The sequence below is a fragment of the Clinocottus analis genome, unplaced genomic scaffold, assembly GCF_023055335.1.
Source record: "Clinocottus analis isolate CAN_PGR_092001 unplaced genomic scaffold, fCliAna1.0.p SCAF_27, whole genome shotgun sequence".
In the NCBI taxonomy this organism is placed as follows: Eukaryota; Metazoa; Chordata; class Actinopteri; order Perciformes; family Cottidae; genus Clinocottus; species Clinocottus analis.
The window spans coordinates 2,857,910-2,883,044 of NW_027176009.1; the positions used below are offsets into that span (position 1 = coordinate 2,857,910).

The window sequence follows — 25,135 nt, forward strand, 5'->3', positions numbered from 1 at the left end:
CTGCAGGAAAGCAGTACAGTAGAGAGAGAGAGAGAGAGAGAGAGAGAGAGAGAGAGAGAGAGAGAGAGAGAGAGAGATGTGAAGCAGTAGTTACCAAGACACAATAAGTCTACAGAGTATCGTGCAAACTACAGCTGCCATCTCCTTCCAGAAATACATTTCTGCTTCAGGTGACGTCTGACAATATAACTCGACGTTGAATGACGCATGTGTGACACATGGGACCAACAGGATCATCCATATCACAAGCAAAATGTATCAGAGGTGCAAGGGCGGCGTAATGAGTGTCATTGACCTTGTTATGTATACGATGTGCCTCAACGCTGGAAGGCGCTTCTTCCCCTAAATGTCTCAGGAAAGTTTAGTATTTAATACATTTTCAGCAACACAATTGTAAATTAATTTCCAAATGATTATTTTATAAATCCTTTTGCATAATGCACTTTTGTTTCTCTCAAAAAGTTCAACCTTACAAACCTTTTCTCCATCTAAAAAACGTCTCGGATGAGGTGAAGATGTCCGGTATCAGTGGCACAGCGCCACCTCGTGGTCGTATTAAGTGCAGCGAAACACTGACGGCGTTAGACAGTTTGTTTTCAAATCTTTTATTATTTTTTGGAAGTTTTATTATTACATAAAAAGGAACCAAAACATTTAGAAAGCATGTGTAAAACTAGGTGCAACATATGAGGAGTTTAATCCCAAACAAAATATCCAGTAAGGAAAAAAAGAAATGATAAATTACAACTCGGCAATCCAGAAAAGTGCAACTACTACTTTAGTAATTTTATGACCCAAACAAAAATAGTTCTCTATCTCGAAATCACTTTTGCTTTTAATATATTGACTGCTGAAGCTCAGGAAGCTGCGTTGCTTTCCACAATGGATATCTGGTGTTATGGAATTAAACTTTCATATATTTAAATTACCTAAAAACAGGAAATTACACAATACAGTAACAATAAAAAGTAACCACAACCTTTAAACATTTTTAAACCATGTGGCAGGTCATGACAGATACACGTTAGCATTGTTTCAATGAGTATAAAGAGTATACATTACAGAAACCTCAGTGTGAACAAAGACTCTTTTAACAAGAGTGGCAACGAAAATACAAATCCAGATCAGCTGGAGACCCTCCCATCTCCACTGAGCTTTCACAATCTTTATCTAAGTCATAACAAAACACTCAACTGTACACAAGATGATTTGCCTCCCGAAGAGGTCCTGAAGGTTTGTTTCCTTTTCGAGCGTCTCTGGCCCGTCGCATTATAAATGACAGATGACCCAAAATCAGCTCGAAACTCTGTGATACAGTAGCACAAAAGGTGTTGCTCTCTTCAGGGCCTCTTGAGAGAAAATGAGGATTTTTGATTTTTTCTTTCAGTGTAAAACAATACACTTCTGTTTGTCCTTCCATCCAGCGTGGGTGATACACAAAAAGAAATGGCAATGCAGGAAAATGTGCCAAAACAAATGTCTCCCACACACAAATTTTCAACAAACAAAAAAAACTGATATTTCTTAAATTTGTAGTTTTATCAGCCTGGAATGATGTCAAAGGTAAACAGCAAACGTGAGTTACTTTGAGCTGTGGTGTTATCAAAACGTTTATTTTTCCCCCCAATAAACCATGAACCTTTGGAGATGGTGTGAGAAGCGTAAGACTTGCTGCGTTGTGGATCTTAAAACAGAAAGAAGAGAATAAAAAGGCTGGTGGATTGAGGGAGATATTTCTGTCTTTGGGCCTCGTTGTGGAAGGTTTGCGCAGTGCACCGTAGAGGCGGAGGAGGCGGAGGATGAAGAGCTGACGACTATTAACCATGGGTGGTGTCATCCTCCACAAAGTCTTTAGCCTGCTCCGCTGTGATCACATCAATGTGACTCACCTAAAAACACACACACATATATACACACTCAGTTAAGGACCAATCAATGCCCTATTTTAGCATCTGCGACGAAGCAATGATCATTATTGTTATCAAAACACAAAAACTCCACAGCGAATATTTTCTTTTCACTCCTGCAGCTCGGAAAACCGATCTGTGGACTGAAAGGAGAATCGGGAACAAACGTGGATGTTGGTCTGTTCAACCTTAATTTACAGGAAGATGCTCGTTTGTGTGAAAATAAAGCAAAACAGAACTGTTCGGTATTTTGTTTAATATATAAAAGACATCTCTAGGACAATCTGGCTGAGATTAGAGTAGAACATGCTCTTCTTTTATCTCTGTCCTTTTGAATTTTATAGCTACAAAATCCTTAATATCAAACAACTCTGCAACTCCTTGTTCGGTCTGATGTTCAGGCGCATTGTTCAGATTACGTTTTTTCAAGGATTTCTGGGAAAAACTGAACTTAGAATGCCACAGAGGCACATTATCCACCAGGCTTATGGTGGTTATAAATATTGACTCTATTTCCATAAAACCAGGAGGAATGCAATGCACTTTTAAGTCCTGGCACTGTTGCAACTGTTGATAAGAATCACACTTGAATGTGGACAGACTCCCTTGAGCAGAGGACTCACCTTGTTTCTGAATTTGACACCGTAAAACTTGTCGGCGGACTCCAGCAGCTCGGGCCTGAAGGTGGTGGTGATGAACTGGGCGTGGCCTGCTAGCTCCACGATCATGTCTGAAATGGATGTGCAATACAAGGAGAAAAGAGATTAGGACTTTTTACATTTGCCAAAGCTTTCTGACAAAGAATGAAGACCACAATATTCTGTTACGATCATTGGTACTTTTTATTTATCAAATACAACTGCTGACATCATTTTCAAATCGACATCTGTTGGATCGGATCTTTTAAGATCGTGAACAAAGTGTTTGCTGTGGGCCTGTGCTGGTGGTACAGATTCTATACAATTGTACAGAGTAGGGGTGTAACAGTATACAGACGTCACAAGTCCATCTATACTCCGGTTTCAAGGTTCAGTGTGAGTTTGGTCCAGCGGAAACAAAGCTCGTTGTGCGAGAACCTTAGCGCGTGTTGCTCATGACGTACAGCTAAAAGTTTCCAAGCGCAACTTGCGCGTGGGAAATATTACGTGCATCGAATGACACGCCGCGTCGCCAATTTCATTGATACTTGTTGACAGTCATTCATGGATGAGATTCACGCTATTCAACATCACATTACCTGAGACGGCCTTCCTGTGCTGGGCATCGAGGGCCTGATCGATCTCGTCAAACAGGTAGAAAGGAGCTGGGTCACACTTTTGGATGGCGAAGATCAGAGCCAGAGCCACCAGAGACTTCTGGCCTCCAGAAAGCTGCTGCATCTCTCTCATCTCGCCCTGCTTCCCTGTGAACGACACCTGCACACGGCAAGGGAGGTCGGCTGTTAAAAGCAAGGCAGAAACACCTTCCATAGAAACCTAATGGTTTCTAAATTATTAGTATTATTATATTATCGGATTTGGAATGGATGAGCCGACAGATGACTAGAAGGATTATGTGCTGTAATGACAGCTTTTATAATGATACGCACACATTTAGAGTGCGTTTAGAATCGGGCATTACTCATGGCGTGACAGCATCAGGTTTGTTGACAATACTCCAAAAAGATACACAGTCACATGTTTCCAGACAAAAACCCGCAGATACAACGAGGACACGGCAACATCACTATCATTGTAATGTGTTTCATAATAAGTTATACTCATCAACTGTTGTAAAAGGTAGCGCATTATCAGTCAAAGGGAATAAAGTATTTAACGGAAAAAGACTCTTACCCTGATGCCGACTCCAGTGAACTGGTCCACTGAGGGAACGCTGCTCTGTGAGCCGGAGCCCTTCTCGCTGTCTGCACCTCCCTCGCCCTCATCTTGAGACTGGCTGCCCTCGGCATCACCCTTCTTCATCACCAACGTGGCTTTGCCCCCTGGGACCAGCTTGAGGAAAACCTCACTGAAGTTCTTTGACACCTGCGGAAACGAAAACATGGCGGGAAGAACCAAGGTGAATAATGGTCACGCTAGAAAATGACTTCAAATGGATTAAAGGCAGCAATTTAAAGAAAGGCTGAGTTGGTAAAACACAAAGTAGTATTTTCCACCAGTACAGTGTCCCCGTTTATACCATCAACTACCATGAGATGTAGTAGTAGTTGATGGTATATACCGACACTGATCCCTTTAAACCGCGGGACCGTATTTCTTTAATAACAGATCTTTGCCGAGCTACGTGATAGTAGCATGTGTTTTATTCAGTCAATCAACACAATAAGTAAAGCCACAATCTAATATACTAAACAGAAAGACTAGAAAAAAAGGTAGAAACATAATGCTTATATGTTCCTATCCCAAATTCTTCGTTAAATCAGATGGTTAATTCGATATTCAGATAATTCATTCTGTATTAATTCAACGCATCCATCCGGAAACGTGGAAGCGGCGCCGACGAGCCACGTACCTGTTTGAAGGTGAGCTGGATGGCCTCGTACTTGCGCAGCTCCAGGACGTTCATGAGCTCCATGATGGATTTGTGGCCGCGCTCCAGCTCATCCTGACGCTTGATCAGCTTCTCCTTCTGCTCAGAGAAGTTGACAAACTGGTCCAGAGCTTTCTTGTTGACGTGACTGTACTTCTTCAGCTCCGTGTTGCACTGCTCCAGTTTTCGAAACAACTGTTGGAGAAGAAAGAAAAAAGGAAAGATGAAACCATCATCATTCGTTGGGAGGATCATTCTCAAAAGGCGCCTTTCTGTAAAATGACTTTTGAAGTACAAGAATAAGGACTTAATTTGTATTGATTTCATTTTCATTCATATTTGTAAGTCTTGTGTTTCCTTTCAAAGTTGCCCTGCATCATGTAAGTATACACTTATCATAATTAACTATTTCATACTTTATGGTTTATATATTCAGAGGCTTTAATTTAGTTTTAAGATGAAGAGGATTTTAAGAAGAAGAAGATTACCACCTATCATTTTGTAAACTTCTGAAGTCATAATTAATTTCTTAACTTGAAGTTGTTGCCATCACAACTGCACCGCCCTTTGAGTATTTTCAGAGAATTTATTTTACCACCAAAATATTTAACAGGAATTCTGCCAACGACCCCGTGGACCTTAATTTTGAAAGCTAGAAAGGTTGCTACAGTACATCTCACTGGCATCACAGTGTACCGTGATACTTCTTGACTTAAAACGGGGAGACTTCAGTCCTATTATTCATTTCACTTTTTAAAAACATGTTGCTAGATTCTATTCATGTCTGAAGATGACCTGATTAAGAAGCAGCTTAGTCTGGATCAAAAGCGACATGTACTCCACAGACTCTCCAACTATAAATTCATCCATCTGAATCACTAATGACCCAGGGAACACAAACAAGTGCCATTGTTACTTGGCCCTCTCTCCCACTTCTGCAATCAATGGCTCCATTTTGCCCCTGGAGCATGTCCTGTGGAGAGCGGTTAACTACGTGAAGTGTTTATGAGAAAGTGTGTGGCTATTTCCAGCTTTGTCAAGGAGGGGAGATCACACACTCACACACTCACACACGCGCACGCGCACACACACACACACACACACACACACACACACAAACTTATGAAAGATGCAGCCAAGTCCACTCAACTAAGTCTCCCAGAGGCAGCTGGTTTTAAAAAAAAAGAAAAGAAAATCTGAGACAGAGCCCTCACCAATGTCTGAGTCACTGGTGAGTGGGTGGGATGTGATGGCCCTGGGTCCTATTCCTTAGGCAAATTCTGTCTGTGTATGTCTCTGTGTGTGTGTGTGTGTGTGTGTGTGTGTGTCGTCTTAAAGGCAGTAAGTCATCTGCTCAAAATTGTTATGTAACAGCTTGTAGTGCTTTAGTGTCTCTTCACTGTAACTTCACAAGTATCTTTTTCGCGATCAAAATAGTTATATGCATTTCCAATCGAGATGCTTTGCTTTTGGTGTTAGTTTCCTTGTTTGGGAGGTATCGGCTGTAGAAATGTTTGCCGTCTCTCCAATATTATGGGGCTCTATGGCTCTCAAATTGTGGTGCTCAAAGCACCAAAACATACATTTGTTTCTTTATTTCTTTCACAAAATCATGACCCAGTTACTCGAGATAATCCACAGACCCTCTCATGCCCAGTTTCATGAGGGAACTACAGTTAAAAGAAAATGAAAAACTGTGCCTGGAAGATATCCACTTGATTTATTCATAAGGCTTACATCAACTTCAGATAAAGTCTGGATTAATCTATGTTTGCACAGGAGGGCTGTGCATTTCATTGCTTACAAAGAAAGTGCATTAGCAAGGGTTCTCTGAATGGCCAGTATTAACAGGAGGAATGATTACAGCAAGCACATCCTGTTGCAATCTTTAAACTTTAATCAGGTCAATTAAAAGACAATGTATCCTGTAATGTATAAACTAAACGTAAAAGCAACAAATCACCATGCATCATCATTAAGCACTGTCAGTGTGTGTGTGTGTGTGTGTGTGTGTACCTGTTTGAGTGTTAGGGTCTGGTACTTCTCAAAGGCTTCTTGAGGCAGCGAGCCGAGCTCTCTGATCTTCTTCATGCACTCTTCTTTCTTCTTGAGCAGCATGCCCTGCCTGTTGGTCATCTTCTCCAGCTCCTTGGTGTCGTGGTTGATGGCGTCATTCTGGTCCTTCTCAATGTTCTTCCAGCGATCCATGTTCTTTATGTGGTCCTTGATCTCCACCTCTGTCTTGTCAACCAGAAGATCCAGATCTGGGGAAGACGTGGGAGGAGATAAGTGATGGGTTTCATGCCAAATGAGTCCATTAAAAAAAAGAAGAAAAAAAAAAGCATTCCTTATAGACATACAGGCGTCATCTTCATACAGCGGCCAAAATTACTCCAATTAGATTAAAGCCTTTATTAATAACAGGGAGACTACATTTCCCACTTTGATAATCTTCAACATTTATTGAAAAAGACGTTATCATTTCTAAAATCACAAATTGTTTTAGCCTACAAAATATTCTGCTTTAATTCAGTTTGCTTAAGATAAAGCTAAAAGAGGTTTTTATTGTCATTGTAGCCAGCCAGCAGCAGTGAACACCAACGAGAACAAACAGTGTACAAAGTTAAGATAGAAAATACATTTGGCTTTGAGAAGTGGACATTTCCGCTGCCCCAACACTAGCCCTTCACTCAAACACCTCAAAGCTTCAAATGTAAAAAACCCAATTCATAATTTAATAAACTACGTAACTACGGCTATGGAGCACAGAGTAAAGTTCTGGTGAGCTGACACGTGAAGAACGGAGATGCGGGGTGACCGATCCGTGGAGAAGGCGGCAAACTTCTTTGTAATTAAGGATTCAAATTAACTCGGCACTCGTGCTGATTAACGGGGCTCAGCGGGCGGACTGCTCCACCAGAAACATCTTCAAATGCACTGCAGGGTGCAGATTCTGGAGAGTATTGTATAACAACTTAGTTCTGATAGTAAGTGAGTTCAGCAGCACAAGCCTACTTTAGAATAAAAACAGCATATAATGCCACTTCCAGAATGAGCTTATGCTGCTAATGTGTCTTTCGTTAATTAGTGACAATGATTGAATAGGAATTCATGCTAATTAAATGTATTCTGGACAACTGCCTTGCATCCACCTCATCTGAGTCATAGCACCGGTAGAACATAATAACAACGGCCGGGCTGTCTCTGGAACAAGATATCAACCACACTGCGAGTCCATCACATCACAGCAATATTTCACCATCTGCTGGTGGTACAAACTCATTTAGACTGCTATTTTTGGACTCAACAGATAATAAATCAGTTAAGATTACTAATATCAGACAATAGCGATACGCTTTGTTTTGTTAGTTGCCTGAAATTATGAGACTGTATCAGTGTACCGGTGACGCTTCTGAAAGAAATTATGTTTGTCTCTTGATTTATTTTAACACTAGTTTATGGCCTTTATCAAATTATTTCTGTAAAATTTGGGTATGTGACAGTCTGGAAGAACTATCATAATTGTATTTTCTTTAATGGTAAGTGAGAGCATGTTTTTAACCTCATGGTTACAAGCTAGCTTCTCTGAACTGTGTGCGGCCCACTCATCCCAGTGTAGGGTCTTTAGTACAATGCATACCTTCCGATCGCGCCAAAGTCTCCTTGACACGTTTGTTGATGCCCTCCAGCTCAGAGGTTGTGGCCGTGAGCACCGTGCCTCCCTCAGTCTCTCGCAGCTCATTAAGCTCCTGTGTCAATGAAAATTAGGCCACACCAAAAAAAAAAGGGTTATTCCAATTTAAAGACCTCTCTTCTTACTTGCATGCACGCAAACATTGGACAGCACATTATATCATCTAACAGCTGCAAACAAAAACCGTGAACGTGGTTATGCAAAATTTATAATTTACCTTCTGAGTAATAGAAAAATAACAAAACTACAGTGCAATTAGACACGACTCTGACACCACAAGACAAATGATCCTGTCGAGCCGTACTATGACATACTTCTGGGGATTGTAAAAGGGAAAGTGTACCTGCTCCACTTGGTCAAGACGCTTCCGGAGGTTCTCGTTGAGATACGTTTCCACTCTGGTCATGATGCCCTCCAGCTTAATCCTCTCATTCAACAACTGCCTGTTGTCCTGTGGGTGGATAGATGATCACACTCAGTTACTGTTTGCCTAGTGCAGACACACAAGACGTTAATACATTCTCAGCAACTCAACATTTCAAAGTTCTTAACACTCTTGCTCCGTGTATAAGATGGAAGAACTGATGCATAGAATGATGCCATCACAGAGAAAGAAATGTGAATAATGTTCGCAATAATATACCTGAAAGGCCAATTTGCTACAATGTGACAACAATATCCACTTTTGCACTTAAAAACTGAAAATAGTGACTAAGCAGGGCTTCGGTGAATCTCTGTGCATTCACTTCAGTACAGGCAAATGCTTCATTAACAATAACTCCTAATTAAGTGTGATGTCGTGAGCAATAGCATTTGACAACCACCAACACGGCAGAACCGAACATGAAAGGCTCCGTGTTGCAGGGGCGGAGTGGTTGCGCAACCATAGCAGGGACGGGTGAGAGATCATTGAGGTGAGAGCTAAGTGCAGCTGGTGTTGAAGGAGAAAGAGGGGGCAACGCTGGATCACAGCAACAACCCACACATGGATGCTGCCCGCTACTCTCACCTCAGTCAGGGCATTGAAACACGACACACTAGCACATCATACGCTAGGAGGCGGAGAGGGCGGGGAAACAACGAAATGTAGGTAACAGGCGTATTATGTGATCTCCATCTGAGCAGGTGGAGGGTTATGAATGCATAAACTAGTTCAGCTCAACTCAGAAAGGTTTGAATCCAATAAAAAAAAAGAAAAATCAAACATTGAATCTAGTGTTGCTACATAAAATTAGGGGGGCGATATGACCAAAAAAAAGTATCTCGGTATATTCAGTATATACTGTATTGAGCAACCTGGATCTAAGCAATAAATTATGTTTGAGAAAAATCCACATTACTGTTTTATTAAACCTTGTTTTACCTCTTTTCACCACAGCCACAATGGGAATTACATCACACTTAAAGAGTTACACCTTTCAAAAACTGCAAAAGCAGACATAACTTAACAGCCAGTACGTCACCACAGACAGGACAAACTGTGTGGCGCTGACGTAGTTCATTGGGTGTTGCATCTTCCTCGTCCCCGTGTGAGTGTCTGTTTATCACGCTAAAGACGTTATTGCAAAATACATGTCGGGGCCGAACGTCACATCGGTGACGGGGATGAAACCGGTATACAGCCCAACCCAAGGTGTGAAAGACCGTGTATGACAGACAGGGATCGTAAATCTCTGTCCAATCCTTGTACTCACCTGCTGGAGTTGACGGATCTCGTCGTTGAGGTCATCAACGCGCCTCTGGTCCTCCAGGCTGAGCTGAGAGAGCAGATCTGTACCGAGCTCGGCCTTCAGTGACTCCCTGGTGGACTCCATGGCATGGAGACTGGCCTCCAGACTTTGGAGACTGCGTTGCTAAAAAGAAGAAGAGTCAGACATCAGTGCCTAGCACAGACTCCTCCCCTCCCAAGGGGACAGACCATGCAATGTCCGGAGTTGTATGTACAGAAAATGACGACATTGTGACATCAGTTTTAAGATTACCTTGGGCATGAACGTCTTCTCTGACTGCTGCCTCTTCTCCTTCAGCATCTTCATCTCAGACAGAATACTGTCTCTGGATGCCTTAAACTTCCTCTGCTGTGTCTCGATCTGCTGCATCTGGTTCATCAGTTGGTCGATCTCATTGTTGATACGTGGAGGCAGTGATTAAGGAAGTATAAGCCAATGATTATTACAGATGATTTCCATTTTCAGACTCCATCTCCTTATAGTTTTCCCAACTTGTTGTGACCCATTGACTACATTATCTGTGTTGCACTGTCTAATAGTGCGAGTCAAGTCATTTGTATTTATGTAGCCCGATATCACGAATCCTCTATACCTCCTTAAACATTGCATTTGCTTTTGTAGGACTTGCGCTGCTGCACCTGCATTGCCTTTCCCAGTATAAAGTAGGCCAAAAAAAGACTTATACACAAATTAAACTAAAAGCAGAAGCGACAGAGACTTGTTTGATAGAGGCTGTAGAAGCTCACAGGACGGCTAGCTTGAATGAGTGTTAGTGAAGTCAAGGGGGCCTTAACAGGATTGTGTCATTATTGATATCAAAGAGGATTAAAGAAGGCTTCCCTTCACATCATTAATCTAATTTAACAGAGAAGCTTATTGATCCAACAGGAGTACAACATGGGCCTTTGAGGTTTACCAGGACTCAATAAACACTCGGGCCAATACATCTGCTGATTGTTTTTTTATGGTTAAAAGAGCTGCTGAAAGTCAGAGGCCTGTCCTGCCTGAGCAGATGGAGGAAATTGATGGTTTAAGGTCATCTGATCATTTCCTTTAATGGGACCAAGCTGACATTATGTCACTAACTGCCCTGAGTGCAATGATTTATAAAGCTGCATTAGTCTCTGTGATGACCACTTCAACTCTCATGAATACAATATAAATCACGGTAAATGGACTTGTAGCGCACTTGTCTAGTCTTTTGGCCACTCAAAGCGTTTTACCGCGACACGTCACCATCCAACACTGATGCCAGGGGCGACCATACAAGGCGCCACCATTCATATACCGCAGGCAATTTGGGGTTACGGGTCTTGCTGAAAGACATATCGACATGGACTCGTGGAGCCGGGGATCGAACCGAAGGACGACCCTGAGGACCTACCACTGAGCCGCAGTTGCCCCCACAGTCATGTCACAACCAAGTCAATAAGAGTTGTTGCAGTGCTCTTACTGCGTGACCTCAATACCGTAACAGAAGGGGCGGGTGAGGATCTTGTGCTTATCGACAGGGCAGAGGTGGAAAACAACAAGCGGCTTTGAATAATTGATCTGTTGTCTGACTCACCGCTGCGGGAGTGAAGGACGAGCGCCATGTCGTTGGCTCAGTCATCTGTTTCCCCTGCCCACTCAGACACATATGTCACCACCAGGTGCACTTATTACGCAGTACTGGCTGTGAGTGAGAAGCTGCACAGGTGTGCAAACACAGATATAATCATTCCTGAGCGGAAGTGACCATATTCATAAACATACCGTTCATGCAAACCCCAAATCCTCACTGATCCGCCTGTCCTGCTTTCATCGGCTGTCCAGAAGTGAGTCATGGCTCTGACCGGTATGACCTAACATAAACTAATCCTTCTTGACCTGCTTAGATCCTCACATTGCACCCGAGTAAACCTCCCGCTGGCTGAAGTGGCTGCATAACCCAGATAGATTTAATCCACATTCAAGAGACCGGCTCAGACATGTGACATCCAACTGTAATTGAGCGAAGGCTAAGCTCAGGGGTGTTATTACTTCGCTCCGAGATAGGAGAGAGTCTCCTAAACAGTGCAAGGTGGCGTGAATTAAAATACTTATTTATCAACATATTTTCCATCTCCAACTTATATTGACTGCATTTGACAATGTTTCCTCCTCCACTTCTCCAGAATACCAATACCTCACGTGAAATAAATTTTAAAATTAAAAAAAAAAAATGCAATCGATAAAACAAATTTGGAAAGAAATGTCCGTCAATTTCTGAAAGGATTCTATCCTGAAAACGGAAACACTTTCCTGGAACTGACTTCTGACCGGCTCTAATCAAATCTAATGAATATAGAACACGATTTCAAAGTGGATGAAGTCTGTTCAATTAAAAAGGTGAATAATGACTTTTCAAGCGTGGAAACATTTATTCTAATGTTGCATACTTCCTGTGCACCCCAAGGGATTAAATACAGACATAATGACTGTATTCACAAACAAGAAAACCTGAACTCTAGGTGTAGGCATGGACTGAGACATTACGATCACTATAATAATACATGCAATGATGATACAACTTGTATCTCAGGAGGACTTGAAAAAACTTGTCCATAAATAGATAGAAGTAGACTCGAGTACTTTAACAGTTTCGCATCAGTCCAGTTCTGAGGTCTTTGTTGGCTATAATTCTGATCTTCTGCTACACTATGAACCATCCAGACCTCTCTCAGGAAAGCAGACCTGTGGCAGGTCTGCTTCCTGTCTCCAGTCAAAACTAAACATGGAGAAGCAGCGTTCAGGTTTTATGCACCACATATTTGGTACAAACTAACAGAAAACTACAGCTCGGCAACTTTGCCTTCTGTTTGATTTAGGGCAAAACTAGTAGGAACATAGTGTACTTCATGAAAGTGTAGTAACGGAGGGATCTGACTAAAGAAAAGTGGGGGGAAAAAATCTGAGTGTGATCACATGGTGAAGCTTTTACAGAAACCACATGAATTTCTTTTTGAGTAAACAAGTTTCAAACTCAGCCAACTAAAAGTCTTGTTTTTGAATAATTTACATTGAAACGCAGACAGATTTCCATTGTAAGTAATACTGCAAGGATGCCTGCAGCTCATCTAGCCATGCAAGCTACGCCTTCTATAAGAAATACTAATACAAAAAGGATATGTTCAATGTTCCTGCGCAGGTTCTCATTGAGCTTGGCCTCCAGCTCACCCAGCTCCTCCTCAGCCTTCCTCATGTCTTTCTGCAGCTCCAGGCGAGACTTTCTGGTATCGTAGTAGCCTCCTGTCAGAGCTCCCCGGTGGCTCACCTGGTCACCTAGAAGGTCACAACACAATGTATTGGATAGAAGAGATGAAGCGCTTCTACAGTACTGGAGCCACGTTGACGTGTTGAAAATGATATTCACGCAACATAAAAAACTGAGCTATGATGGACACGGTTTAGTGATACAAAGGCCAATCAAAGATGGTGATTTAGTGCACAGACGGATGACATTGCCCCTTAACAGTTTAAAATGGGATCATTCAGAGAAGGTGGATAGTTCAAATAATGACCTATTGGCCAAAATGAGATGGTTGTACAAGCTGTTTACAGTCTTGCGACAGCTCGATAAACCTTCCAACCTTGTGTTCCTGTGGTTGCGGTACATACAGTATTGTGCATCACAGAGTCGCTTACCCTCTAGAGTAATACAGTCCATAGTGAAAGCTCTGGCCAGCTGGGTGGAAACTTCCATGCTGCGACAAATCAGAGTTTTCCCAAACACGTGCTTGAAGGCCTTGTCAAAGGTGTTGCTGTAGCGCAGCTTGCTGATCATGGGGATGGCGTCCTTATGGGGCAGAAACACGTTGGTCACAGTGGTGAATATTACACATGTTATCAGAAAACAGCAACCGTCTATCGTAGTGTTCTACATGTTCAAGCGGAACTTGGAAAAATGAAGGAGTTCATTGTGGCCTCATGTCCGAAGAGGATTAGGAGTTTTAATAATAATGATAATTATAACAATACATCTGATTTATATAGCACATGATTGTTGCACTTCAAGTCTGTTATTTTATTTGCTGTCAGCGTCTACATGTACTGCCTACTGTGCGAAATGTATTTTTTATTCATGTCCCTTACGTTGGTCTCTGGGTAGGCCGTGTCCCTGACGTCCAGCTTGGTCAGGGGCAGGAACGTGACTTCTCCCGGCAGGTTCATTTTGTTGAACTCGGTCAGTATTTTGGTGCTGACCTCGTCAGTCTCCACAATGTGATAGAACAGTCTGGAAATCATAAGAGCAGGTAGGCAGGCGTTAAGTAAGAGTAAAATAGAGACACGAGACGATGGGAGTGTCACTTTAACTATAACTTAAAACAACAAATATCTGCACATCTGTAAAAACTGAGAAAATCTAAACAATATACGTACACCTTGTTTAGTTGAGACATGGTTTTCATTGATTACAACACGAGGAAACTAAATGTGAAAGTCAGTCCTCACCGGGTACCAGCAGTCACCTCCACACAGGTGTAAAAGGCGGGCTCACACTCAAAGTTATTCATAACGATGCCATGGTAACCATTGATGACATGCTGGTTGATGCCCTTCCGACGGAAATGCTCGAGGACTTTGTTGATGCTGTCGATTCCGTTCAGAATAGACTGGATGAGCACAAGAGAAAGACGAGAATTAACTCAAAATTTCTCCTTGGAGATTAACAAAGTACTTTTCATTCATTCATTCATTTTTCATTCATTTCACTTCAATTGGGAAACCAAAATAATCTATCATTTTCAAACTTCAGATAGGAAAGTAACATAATAATTAGTGCTGTCAAACGATTAAATATTTTAATCGCAAAAACTGGATTAGCTTGCTTTATGCAAAAGTTCTATGTTATTGAAAAACTATTTCCAAACAGGGCGGTACAAAATAAAATTATAAAGTCGTATGTTTGTATTAATTGTGTTAACGCCGTTAATAAAGCGCTAATATGACAGCACTAATAATAATATATCAAATTTTGCAACAAATAACACAGCATGAAAACATAGATCTTGTCATAATGTTCTCATAGTAACAGTCGTTTTGTATTACAAAAGCAGCCATGATCTCTTCTCTAAAATAGAAAATCGTTAGAGGGATTTCTCAAAAGATGAAATAATGTGCCGTGAATATTATGTAAAACTTTGCATGCTGTTTTGATAAAAATGACTTTGTATTTTGTTGATATTGTGCAGCACAATGAATTGAACAGTGTGACTATAAAAAAGCTGAGAGGGGTCCATCCTGTTCTCTGTTGCCTGCTCTGGAGACGGGATGAGTCAGTTGGGACAAATGAAAGAAAAGTAAAAAATAAAAAAAGGCAGGATATTTGTCCATGAAGCTCCAAACAGCCTCTTTTCATCTCAGCAGTCATTATTCAGAAGGGATATTTGATTGATGTATCTGCCCAGAAGAAACGACTGGCTGAGGCAGCGAGGAGTGAGTCATATGTAAATTTAGCGAGCTGTGATTAGGTGCCAGTAGCGAGGCAGATGAATGATTCCACTTGATATACCTATCCTGACTACTGGCTGACTCATAAAGAGAGTCCTTCGCAGTATTCAGGTGGGCTCATGTGGAGAAAAAAAGAGTCACTTTTTCACTTGGGGTTTGATTTATCTTCCCTTGCCCATTTATTTTCTTACAGAACTCCGGCAAATCTGTGCATGTGTGAAGGTTTCTCTCTCTGGCGTACAAGTGTCATCCTGAGAATAAGGCAGGTAAGTGTGTGTGTGTGCGTTCGAAGGGATTAGCATGGTACCATAAATTTCTCATCAATTTCAATCCTCTGAAAAACCCATTTCTGTGCCCCCTGCATCACTCACACACACACACACACACGGTATTGTGTAGCTGCATTATGCAAGTCAATAACTACGCAGTCGTGAACAGCGACACGGACCTTGCCAGTTGCCGCCCGGAGGAGCTGCTGTTTCTTCTCCAGGTCCTCTCGTTTGGCAGCCAGGGCCTGCTGCTCTGCGTTCTCCTCACGCCACAGGTAGCTGGACAAACACAGACGGACACACACTGTTTGACTTATGTCACCAGAGAGGCCGAAACTCAACTGCAGCCATAATACTCAAACAAGAAGAAGTCACGCAGTGATTGGAAAAAAAAAAAAACATCCCAAAACGAGGACACAGGATTGCACTTTAGAATACATTTTACTGTAAATAATTTATGAATACAAAATACATTTTATTTTTGTATATAAATGGTATTTGTCTTCCTAAAAATCAGGTGTCACAGTAACTTTTTTTTTTAGATTGCAGATTCACTATTTGCAATATTAAGTGAATTATAAGAGTATTAGTGCCTTTGATGTTCACATCATTTCAAATAATTTGGACTTTTTTCAATCCTCACATGAAGTCACTTTATTCATGTTAAATATTCACATTCAAATAATTAAAACAATAGAACCGTCTCCCTCTTGTTTCATTAAGTAATGATATTCATTTGTTCATATTTTTAGATCATACACTTCTAATAGCTTGCAGCTGTTGCTCTGCACGTCCTTTTATCAAACATGTCATTATGCTGCCTTTTCACCCACTGCACCTCAACAATGGATCACAGTGAACTGGAGGGTGAATTCAATATCAGACAAACACAAACCTATTCATATAATCTGTTTCATTTAATTATTGTACTGAGGGCCTCATATTTTTATTTAATTAAAAAGGTCTTAACCTCTTTTGTAAAGATAAATAAATAAACAAACACATTTACCTCGAGGGTGCCCTCACAATAATAGTTGTAAACGTGAATGGAAATGCTCAGTGTGTCGTGTTTCAAGGAGCAGCTGTCTTGACTACATTTTCACAACTAACCCACAACACAATTCATCCACCCTGGACACATGAAGAGCAGAAAGGCGCCTGGCAGCGGAGACCTGAGGCGTCGTCCTCCCGTTACGTGAATAAACCTCATTATTTAACCAATCAGCGACGGCCCAGTGACATTCACAGCAGACAATATTCTGCTGTGTAACTAGAGGTTGTCAATCAGAAACAGCATTTTGGTTTAAGGAAAGGGTGAGCAATTCAAATTTAATTTCATTTTAAAACCTGGAACAAAATCCTCAATTTGAAGTAAGGGAGTCATCAGATGAAATTACCTAGTTGTTGTTTTTTTGTTTTTTTAAAGTAAAATGATCTTTTTTTATGAATATAAATCTTCAGAGTTTCCTCCCTTTGTGTGCAGCAAGCAGGACAACTTTTTGAAATGCTAAATGGCAGCAAAATGTGGATTGAAGCAGAATATCTTGCTAGATATAATAAAAAAAATGTTTTTTTGGACTTTACCCCCCCTAAATTATTGTAATCGTTTGAGTCACACTCACCAGCCACAGTCCAAGTCAGTCATCATTGGAAACTAATTCTATAAATAGCATGATACTTTTTTTGATCAGGATTCTCTGATTTCAGCTTCACTGCTCTTTGACATTAAACTGAGCACTGGTGCGTTGTGAGAAAGAAGAAATTTGAAGATGTCATCTTGCCTTTAGGAAATACTGATTTTAATTTGACCCTATTTTCTAAAATAATTTAATTGACCAAAAAACTAACTTACTCAATCTACTCAACCATGACAATCTTGATTTCAAATCCATGTGAATGAAGCTTTGAACCATAAAAATCAGGTGATGCTGAAGTCTACGAAACGACACACAAAAATAAGAAAGCACAAGACCAGGACGAACTTTAAATTGAGTCAAAGATGTGAAGTCAAAGAGAAGGTTTGAGGGAAAGTCAAGGTTCTTACTTTCTTTCGCTCTGCAGCTCATCTTTCCTGTTCTTGACTTCATAATACTTTTTGTCCAGCTCCTCAACGCGGGTCTTGACCTCGTTCAAGTCTTGATCGAGTTTCTAAAGAGACAAATTAAAAAATGGATCTTCAGATAAGCTCAGCTGGTGGAAGGTTAGATTAAAAGTGCAGAACGCTTTTAGAGAAATTACACGATGAACTCATCATACAGTAGCATTTAACCATTCCTGTATAATAAGCCAATTATTCACAGGAGACAATGTGCCTTCACTTTAAATCATCAAGATTAAAAATCACAACATCATGTAATTTAGACGGATTATTTATCACATTGATTTTAAACATACACTATACTGCTCGAGGTTCTTCTCCTTGCAGGTCTCTGTGTCCTCCAGGTCTTTGTGGATGGCTGCGATCTGCCTCTTTTTATCATTGATGGCCTGGTCCAGAGACTTCAACTCCTTCTTAATCCACTTGTCTCTCTCTTCTTTAGAGGTGAACTGGCTGCCACGTCCCTGCTTGGCGTACAGGTCTGTCCTCTCCTGCGTGGCCTGGGCCAGTCTGGAGGGAGGCGTAAGGAGTTCACACATCAACGGGTCATCCCAATCTTGTTACAAACTGGGCATATGTTAACAGTAATCAGCCACAACCGTACATTTACAATTCCTCCTCTTTCTACTCTTGTGCCTTTTCCTTTAGCTCATTTACAGACATGTTGTACAGAGGACACGGAATATAACTGACATGCAAGAAGCAGAGTTTTCAAAAGGAAATACAGGTGTGGTGGTTTTTTTAGGATCACTTCCCTTCAATTGAGGATTCCAAATGTTTGTATGACACCTACTAAAAAAAAGTTTTGTAAGAGATTCCATAAATGTCTCGTGTGCATCCGCCTCTCAATCTCTTCCTATCCAAATTAATTTAAAATGGGATGACTGACTCATCGAGTTATACCTGGCAACAAGCTGCTCAAGGGGCTGTGGCTGAGCATGAGTCATCCCTACCTGGATATGCCTCGCTCCTCTTTCTCCTTCACCATGTTGAATTTGGGTTCAGTCTCCTGCAGCTCTTTTTGCTTCTCTTCAATTTTCTCCAGCAGCTTTTGCCGCTCCTTCAGGAGGCGTTTCTGGAAAAGAAAGATTGGGAATTTTACAACCAATCATCTATCATAAGCAGTTTAACAGTATTATAAAAGGTTACTCAGCTCAGATAAAATGTTCATTTGGGGTAAGTATTTCATGGTGTAGGATAGATATAAAGTAGGAAAAGATTGCATTTAGCATAGTATGCATTTAGTTATAGCACACTACAGTAAATATGAAAAAAAAAAATGCCATAATGAATGATCATGAATTCACAGTTTCTATGACTAAAATGGTGCCTGTAAACTGCTATCACAACTGAAATATAGGAAACTACATCCAGGAAATATGGAGGAAATGCAGAGGGGGGACATTTTATTCCTCATCCAAGATTTAAAAGGAATTCCTTCAGTAGGAATATTAGCTTTCCTCTGGATCTCCCCAAAAGCAGACCTGCTCAGTGACTCCTAACTTTGACAGCGTGAGTGATAATGTTAGGTTGTCATCCCACAGGTATGCAAACCTGTACTTTCCCTCGTGTCAACGCAATCTAAAATCAGAAACATTCGTGACTCGTGACGCAGTTCTGCTTCCCTTGCTTTTTCATTTTGCTCCAGTGAGTTTTGGCTGATGCTCTGCCAGCCGTAGCCAGGTGGGCTTAATCCAACCAACCTCAAGCATGCTGCCTGAAACCCATCATGGGTCACACACAGACTGAGCCAATAAAGCCGTTATGCGTGATTATCATCCTCATACTCAGACGTGCACACAAACTGAACACACAGCCATACGGAGAGGGATTCACGCCAGCTCTGTACACACAACTTCCTGCCAGGAATGATGTATAGTGGAGCTAATGGCAAAAAGTCTGATACACAGACTGGAGCTTCCTCTGTTCTGGGTCTATATTCAACAATGGGACCAGCAAAAGTTACTCTGAAAGATTTAGGGCTAAAACTGTGAACTGCATCTACTGGGTCAAACTGATTGGCAGGAAATTCACATATGACAATTTATCAAAATTTAAATAAAATGAAACAAATGCTCATCACAGTTTTTACAAACTAAGAGGCTTTGCTTGCCACTCTCGGGGACGTAGTCTGGGTGAAAAGAGAAACAGACGACCATCCTTCTCTACAAATACGACGATGGTGCATGGGAAGAGGGTGGGGGATGCTGCTGGTGCACCATCACGTGTGCGGTGTGACGCAGATGGAGGCTTCCGTACCCTCTGTTCGCTGTTGCCTGCCAGCTCATCCTGCAGGTCCTTGGTCTTCAGCTCGAGCTTGGTCCTCTGCTTGATCTGCTCCTGGCGCTCGGCCGACAGCTGCTCTCTTTCCTCCTTCATGGCAGAGATTTTGGACTTCAGCTCTCGCACAACACGCTCCGTCTCCTACGGAAAGAGAGACAAAATAAAAAAACAGGCTGTGAGATTTAATTTAAAAAGGAGTGTAAATGCAACAACTTCCTCTTCAGTAATTTATTGACTATGCACGTATTTACCAAGGCCACGTACTGTGAGGACAGTTGGATAGATTAGTCAAATAAAAACGTAATGTTGAATTAATTTTGTATGTATTCAATTGGTCAGACATTTAAACAAGCATCATGATGACGTGACCAAACTATTCAAAAGAAGTAGTTTCTGTATTTTATTTCTGTGTGTGATGTCTTAAGTTTTAATGACACAAACACTGAACACCTGGAATTTGAACAATGAACTTAAATATTGTGAATTATTTTTAGAGATAATGCTGTGATAATAATTACAGTGTATATGTTCACCAATCCTTTATCCCAGACATTAGCACTTCTGTTGGTAAGGTGGAATTCTTTACCTCGACTTTGTCTCGGGCATCTTGCTGAGCGTCACGCAGCTGTCTGGATTTGTCTCCACAGGTCTCTCTCTTGCTTGACAGCTAGAAGAAAGGAAAAAAAAAGCCAAAACATCTTGGTATTGAAGTTGTACACAGCAGAGGGGGAAATGTTTTGGTGCACCGGCCACAGGCTGGTTAAAACAAGTATCACTCCTTCCTGCCCATTAAACCTTTAATACTGGCCAACAAAATTGCAGATAAACTACTCATAACCATGCTAATATTATTATCAGGCATGAAAACGGGTCAGGGGTGAAAAAGGAATGAAAAGCAAAAAAATAAAAGAATAAAAATAAGGATAAGTAAAATGCACATGAACGTGTACTCCCTCCCCCTTCTACCCCCCCAAAAAAACAAACCTCATTGAATCTACACGATTCATGTTGGTCACCTATTTTGGTTTCAAAACGGCGAATTTTGCCTAAAGGTGAGGGATTTTCATGTCTGTATTAAATATACATGTTTATATAACAATAGACAGTGATAATTTCCCACCCTCATAAAGTCAAACATGTTCAGTCTTTCACTTAGCGTGTACGCAGTATATGATTAGTTTTTCTTCATTATGTTACCTCATCCAGCTTGGCGCGGGTTTCATTCAGCTCCTGGTTGTAGATGGTGTACTCCAGCGCTCTTCTCATCTTGTCCCACTTCTGGTACTGAGCCAGCTCCTCTTTTTCATCCTCCAGGGTGTGAAGACGCTCCTCAATGTACTTCAACAGCTCATTGATCTTCTCTCGCTTCCCCTCTGAGGAACACACACATCAGGTGGTTTTTGTTTTTTAAACAAGTAAATCACTACTCACCGCACACTTAACTTCCAGGAACTGGAATTGCTCCAATAGCAGTGATTTAATGCTGAGAATTTTTCCAAAACAATCCTCAATAATTGCAGTCAGTGAGACGATGGTGTTAAGAAGCTTTTACCTGTCTCCTTCATCAGCGAAATACTCTCCTCCTTGCGTTCATCATACACCCGTGTCCCTGCCACCTCTCTCAGCAGCTTCAGGCGTTGGGAGTCGGGTGCCGTGGCCATTTGGTTGATCTGCATAAACATTGAAAGTATAATGCATGAGATAAAACACATTTATATCTTTTTTTTAATATATCGTTATTTTTCCTAAAGCAATATGCAGCAAGAGAATTTCAAATCAGCCAAGACTAAACACACTGCAATTCAAAGCAGTGCTAAGATTTTCCTGAGAGCAAATTATTGCAATTTATATACATATTAGCAGATGTTCATTTCTTATTTAACTCTTATCCTTAAATCGGCTCATGGCATCCAGCTGAGAATAGCTGCAGCTCTTTCTACAGCTCTGTTTGAATATCGCACAGCATTACACAACTGTGAAATTAACTAGTATGTCTTTAGCAAGTGTGATGTTGGCACCCACTCCTTTCTCACCTTTCCCTGCTTGACGATGTAGTATGGGTTGCTGCGGGAGAAGCCAGCACTCTCCAGAAGGTTCATGACGTCATTCTTACTGCAACAATCACAGTCCCCATCAAACAAGTTATTACATTTTATTAGTCATTTCCTGTGTTAAAATTAATAGTCAATCCACTGCTATACTTACGTAACCATCTTCTTGTCTAAAAAGTACTGGTCCTTCTTTGCGCCAATAACGCGGCGAAGAGAGACTTCCTCCTTGTCGATCTGGAGGGAGAGAGAGGTAATCACTGGTGAAGAGGAGAATCATCCAGAGCAGCAGGATTGGCTGGTTATATTACAGTATTATCAGGCTGAATTCTCGATTGGTGAAAACATCCGGCCTTTATCATCAGGGTAATAAGCACGGTGTGAACTGAAGGCAGTGTGACTACTATCAGTGGTCATCTGCAAGTTAGGAAGACAGTACGACATGAACTCAACAACATAATAGAGTGATATTGTACCATTTCCTTTGGTAGCCTGGACTAAGGATGTAGATAGATTTAAAAAGGATGTAGATATATTTAAAAAGGGCTGCCAATATCTGGTACATTTGCCACACATATGGATTATATTAATTTTTAAGGGTCTTCGTACAAATGCAGGTATTAACCTATCAAAACTTGTTTTTTATGTGCTAGCTAATTTGGTCGTTAAACTTAAAAGATAGAATTGTGATATTATAGTTAATTTGGCACAAGTACTGTACAAAAAAGCTGAACAAATATGTATATATTTAAATTGTACATTCAACGATATGCACATTTAAGCTTACACCAGCCAATCTATCAGTTCACCTCTAGCTTCCACTAGCTAAAACACATAACTCAGTATTTATCACATACAAACAGAGGACGGGGAATTCTTTGAGAAGCTTACTAAAAGGATTCAAGTGGGTCAAGTTGGAAAGAATCAAGCAGTTTGTCTACAATGACAATGTAATAGGATCAATATGACATGTTTGCCATTCCTACCGGCAGCCTGTTGTCAGAGTTGTCAAATATAATCTCCACAAAAGCTGAAATGACACGAGGACCAGTTCCTTCCTACAACAACAAGGGAGGAAAATCATTTAACAACATGTAATTACCTTGAATGTTTAAAGGTTTCTCTTTGTGTTTCCATCTCTTGCAAAAATGTATATTTGAAAAGAACGGGAATTACAGTAATGATATAACTTTTGTAATCCACTAGTTATTAGGAACTTACATGGAGCAGGGCCAGGCGCTGTTCAGGTCGCAGGTGGCTGAACTCATCACTGAGCACAAACTGGATGGCTGAGGAAGCAGAGCAGAGAAGTGGCTTTATACACCAACAATAACTGACAGCACACAGGAGGGAAAACGTTGGACTGATGTATGGTCAAATTAATTGAGGGAGACATACCATAGAAGAAGTTACTTTTCCCTGATCCATTTCTTCCAACTGTAACAGACAAACAACACAAAGTAGATAAGTCGTCACGTCTTGGGCACAACAATGTTGGTCTGGCAAACGTGTGTCAGGTGCCTTCATCCAAAAGTACATACTACATTATGCATGTACGATGTAACACAAAAACACGAGGAAACATCTGGAAGAGCACCTACTCACCAATGACATTGTGCTTTGGACTGAAAGGGTCGACCACAGTTTGGTCCCTGTAACTCCGGAACCCCTGGATGATGACCTGCACAAGAACCCAGACACCCGCGTGAGCACAACACCCTCCTATTAAGGGTCAGTTCAACTTAACGAGAAGTTATGCAAAGTGACGAAAGAAGCGACCCGGAACTATTTACGAATGCAACAATATTGCTTCCACGCCTCTACGATATAAGTTAGACTCGGCTTTTAAAACGTATTTTAAAAAAAATATCAAAAGTAACATCATCATGAGCGGGGCACGGTTTCCCACCAGGGCCTCGACCAGCCAGCATTCATTCAGGACGTCAACGGGTGTGCACGTGTGTCAACAAAATGAACCCCGCGTTAGACAACTACAATACTATCAAAGCTCATATTTGCATGTGATAAAAACCGACTGAACTGTGATATCGCGCAACATTAAATCAAAGCGATAACTCCGCTAATGTTAGCCTCGTAGCGTTAGCTTAGCATCGTAAGAGAAGGGGGGCGGGCAGATTCATCCAGGCAGGTAGCCTCAATTTACATCAACAGATTATCGGTTTAATGTGCATCTGTCTTTGGTTTTATTTTGCAGAGAGCTCTGCGATGTAATTGACGTTAAACCTGTTCGCAAAACCTCGGCACCCCGAGCCACCATTCAGTGGGATAACGTGAAGAGTCGGCATCAGACACAAGTCTGGGGTCGTTAGCTTAGCTTACCTGTTTGATGTACATGGCGATCTAAACAAGGCGGCTCCTCTGATTCACTCGGAGATAAGCTCCCTCCCTTTACTGGAATGGAGAAGCCAGGGATTTAATGAACCAAACTTAACAAAATAATATAATTTGACGCATTACAAATTGGTGAAACACTGTGTGCCATAAGAGAATAACATAGAAAATGGCGGCGGGGGCGGGATATAATGGACGATACCATTCTGTAAAAATAGGATTACAGCAATAACCATAATACTAATTGAGGCGTGGTAGATACATTAACAATACAATATTAGACAATAGAAAACTAAACTTGACAACAGCACTGCGTCTTCAACCTTTGGTCTCATGGCTTTATGTGCAAATAATATGTTGGACATGTTTGCCATGTACTTACCTCCCCATTTGTACAGCTGGTACAGTCTTGCTGCCTGTCTTCTAGGCGCCAAAGACAGAAAAGAGTCGGTAGCTTTTAGTAGTTTACGAGAAGTGTCTAACTGGGAGAAAACGATGGTCAAAGAAAAATCGTATTGATCGACAAAGAACGCTGTTTACTTATAATCCACAGAACTGCATGTTTTATCCTTGATTGCCAATCTTTTTAAAATAGCGACTGAAATGCTTAACCCTTGACTGGGTTTAATTTGTTACCATGAATATTGTGTTTATATTGCAATGGGTTGCAAATGATGAAGAATCTAGTCATCTGTCTGTCTCTGTCGCTGCAGGTGTCACTGTTGCCTCTTCCGCTGTATTTGTGCCTGTCCT

General features: G+C 41.2%; 1 protein-coding gene across 1 annotated transcript; it reads right to left on the bottom strand.

Moving 5' to 3' along the window:
• Window positions 1–589: 589 nt before the first annotated feature.
• smc3 (structural maintenance of chromosomes 3) lies at window positions 590–24,547 on the bottom strand. Its single transcript, XM_068592396.1, has 29 exons — window positions 24,371–24,547; window positions 23,636–23,711; window positions 23,429–23,467; window positions 23,252–23,319; window positions 23,017–23,088; window positions 22,188–22,267; window positions 22,016–22,094; window positions 21,535–21,652; window positions 21,180–21,355; window positions 20,569–20,649; window positions 19,959–20,123; window positions 18,653–18,774; window positions 17,996–18,209; window positions 17,646–17,749; window positions 15,781–15,880; window positions 14,334–14,494; window positions 13,974–14,115; window positions 13,527–13,677; window positions 13,011–13,163; window positions 10,113–10,264; window positions 9,825–9,983; window positions 8,474–8,581; window positions 8,077–8,185; window positions 6,453–6,700; window positions 4,419–4,631; window positions 3,740–3,931; window positions 3,145–3,322; window positions 2,531–2,637; window positions 590–1,889 (listed from the first exon to the last, which is right to left on the bottom strand). Exons 1-29 carry the CDS (start codon window positions 24,383–24,385, stop codon window positions 1,818–1,820), a joined length of 3,654 nt encoding a protein of 1,217 aa, XP_068448497.1. The 5' UTR covers window positions 24,386–24,547; the 3' UTR covers window positions 590–1,817.
• Between the last annotated feature and the right edge of the window lie 588 nt (window positions 24,548–25,135).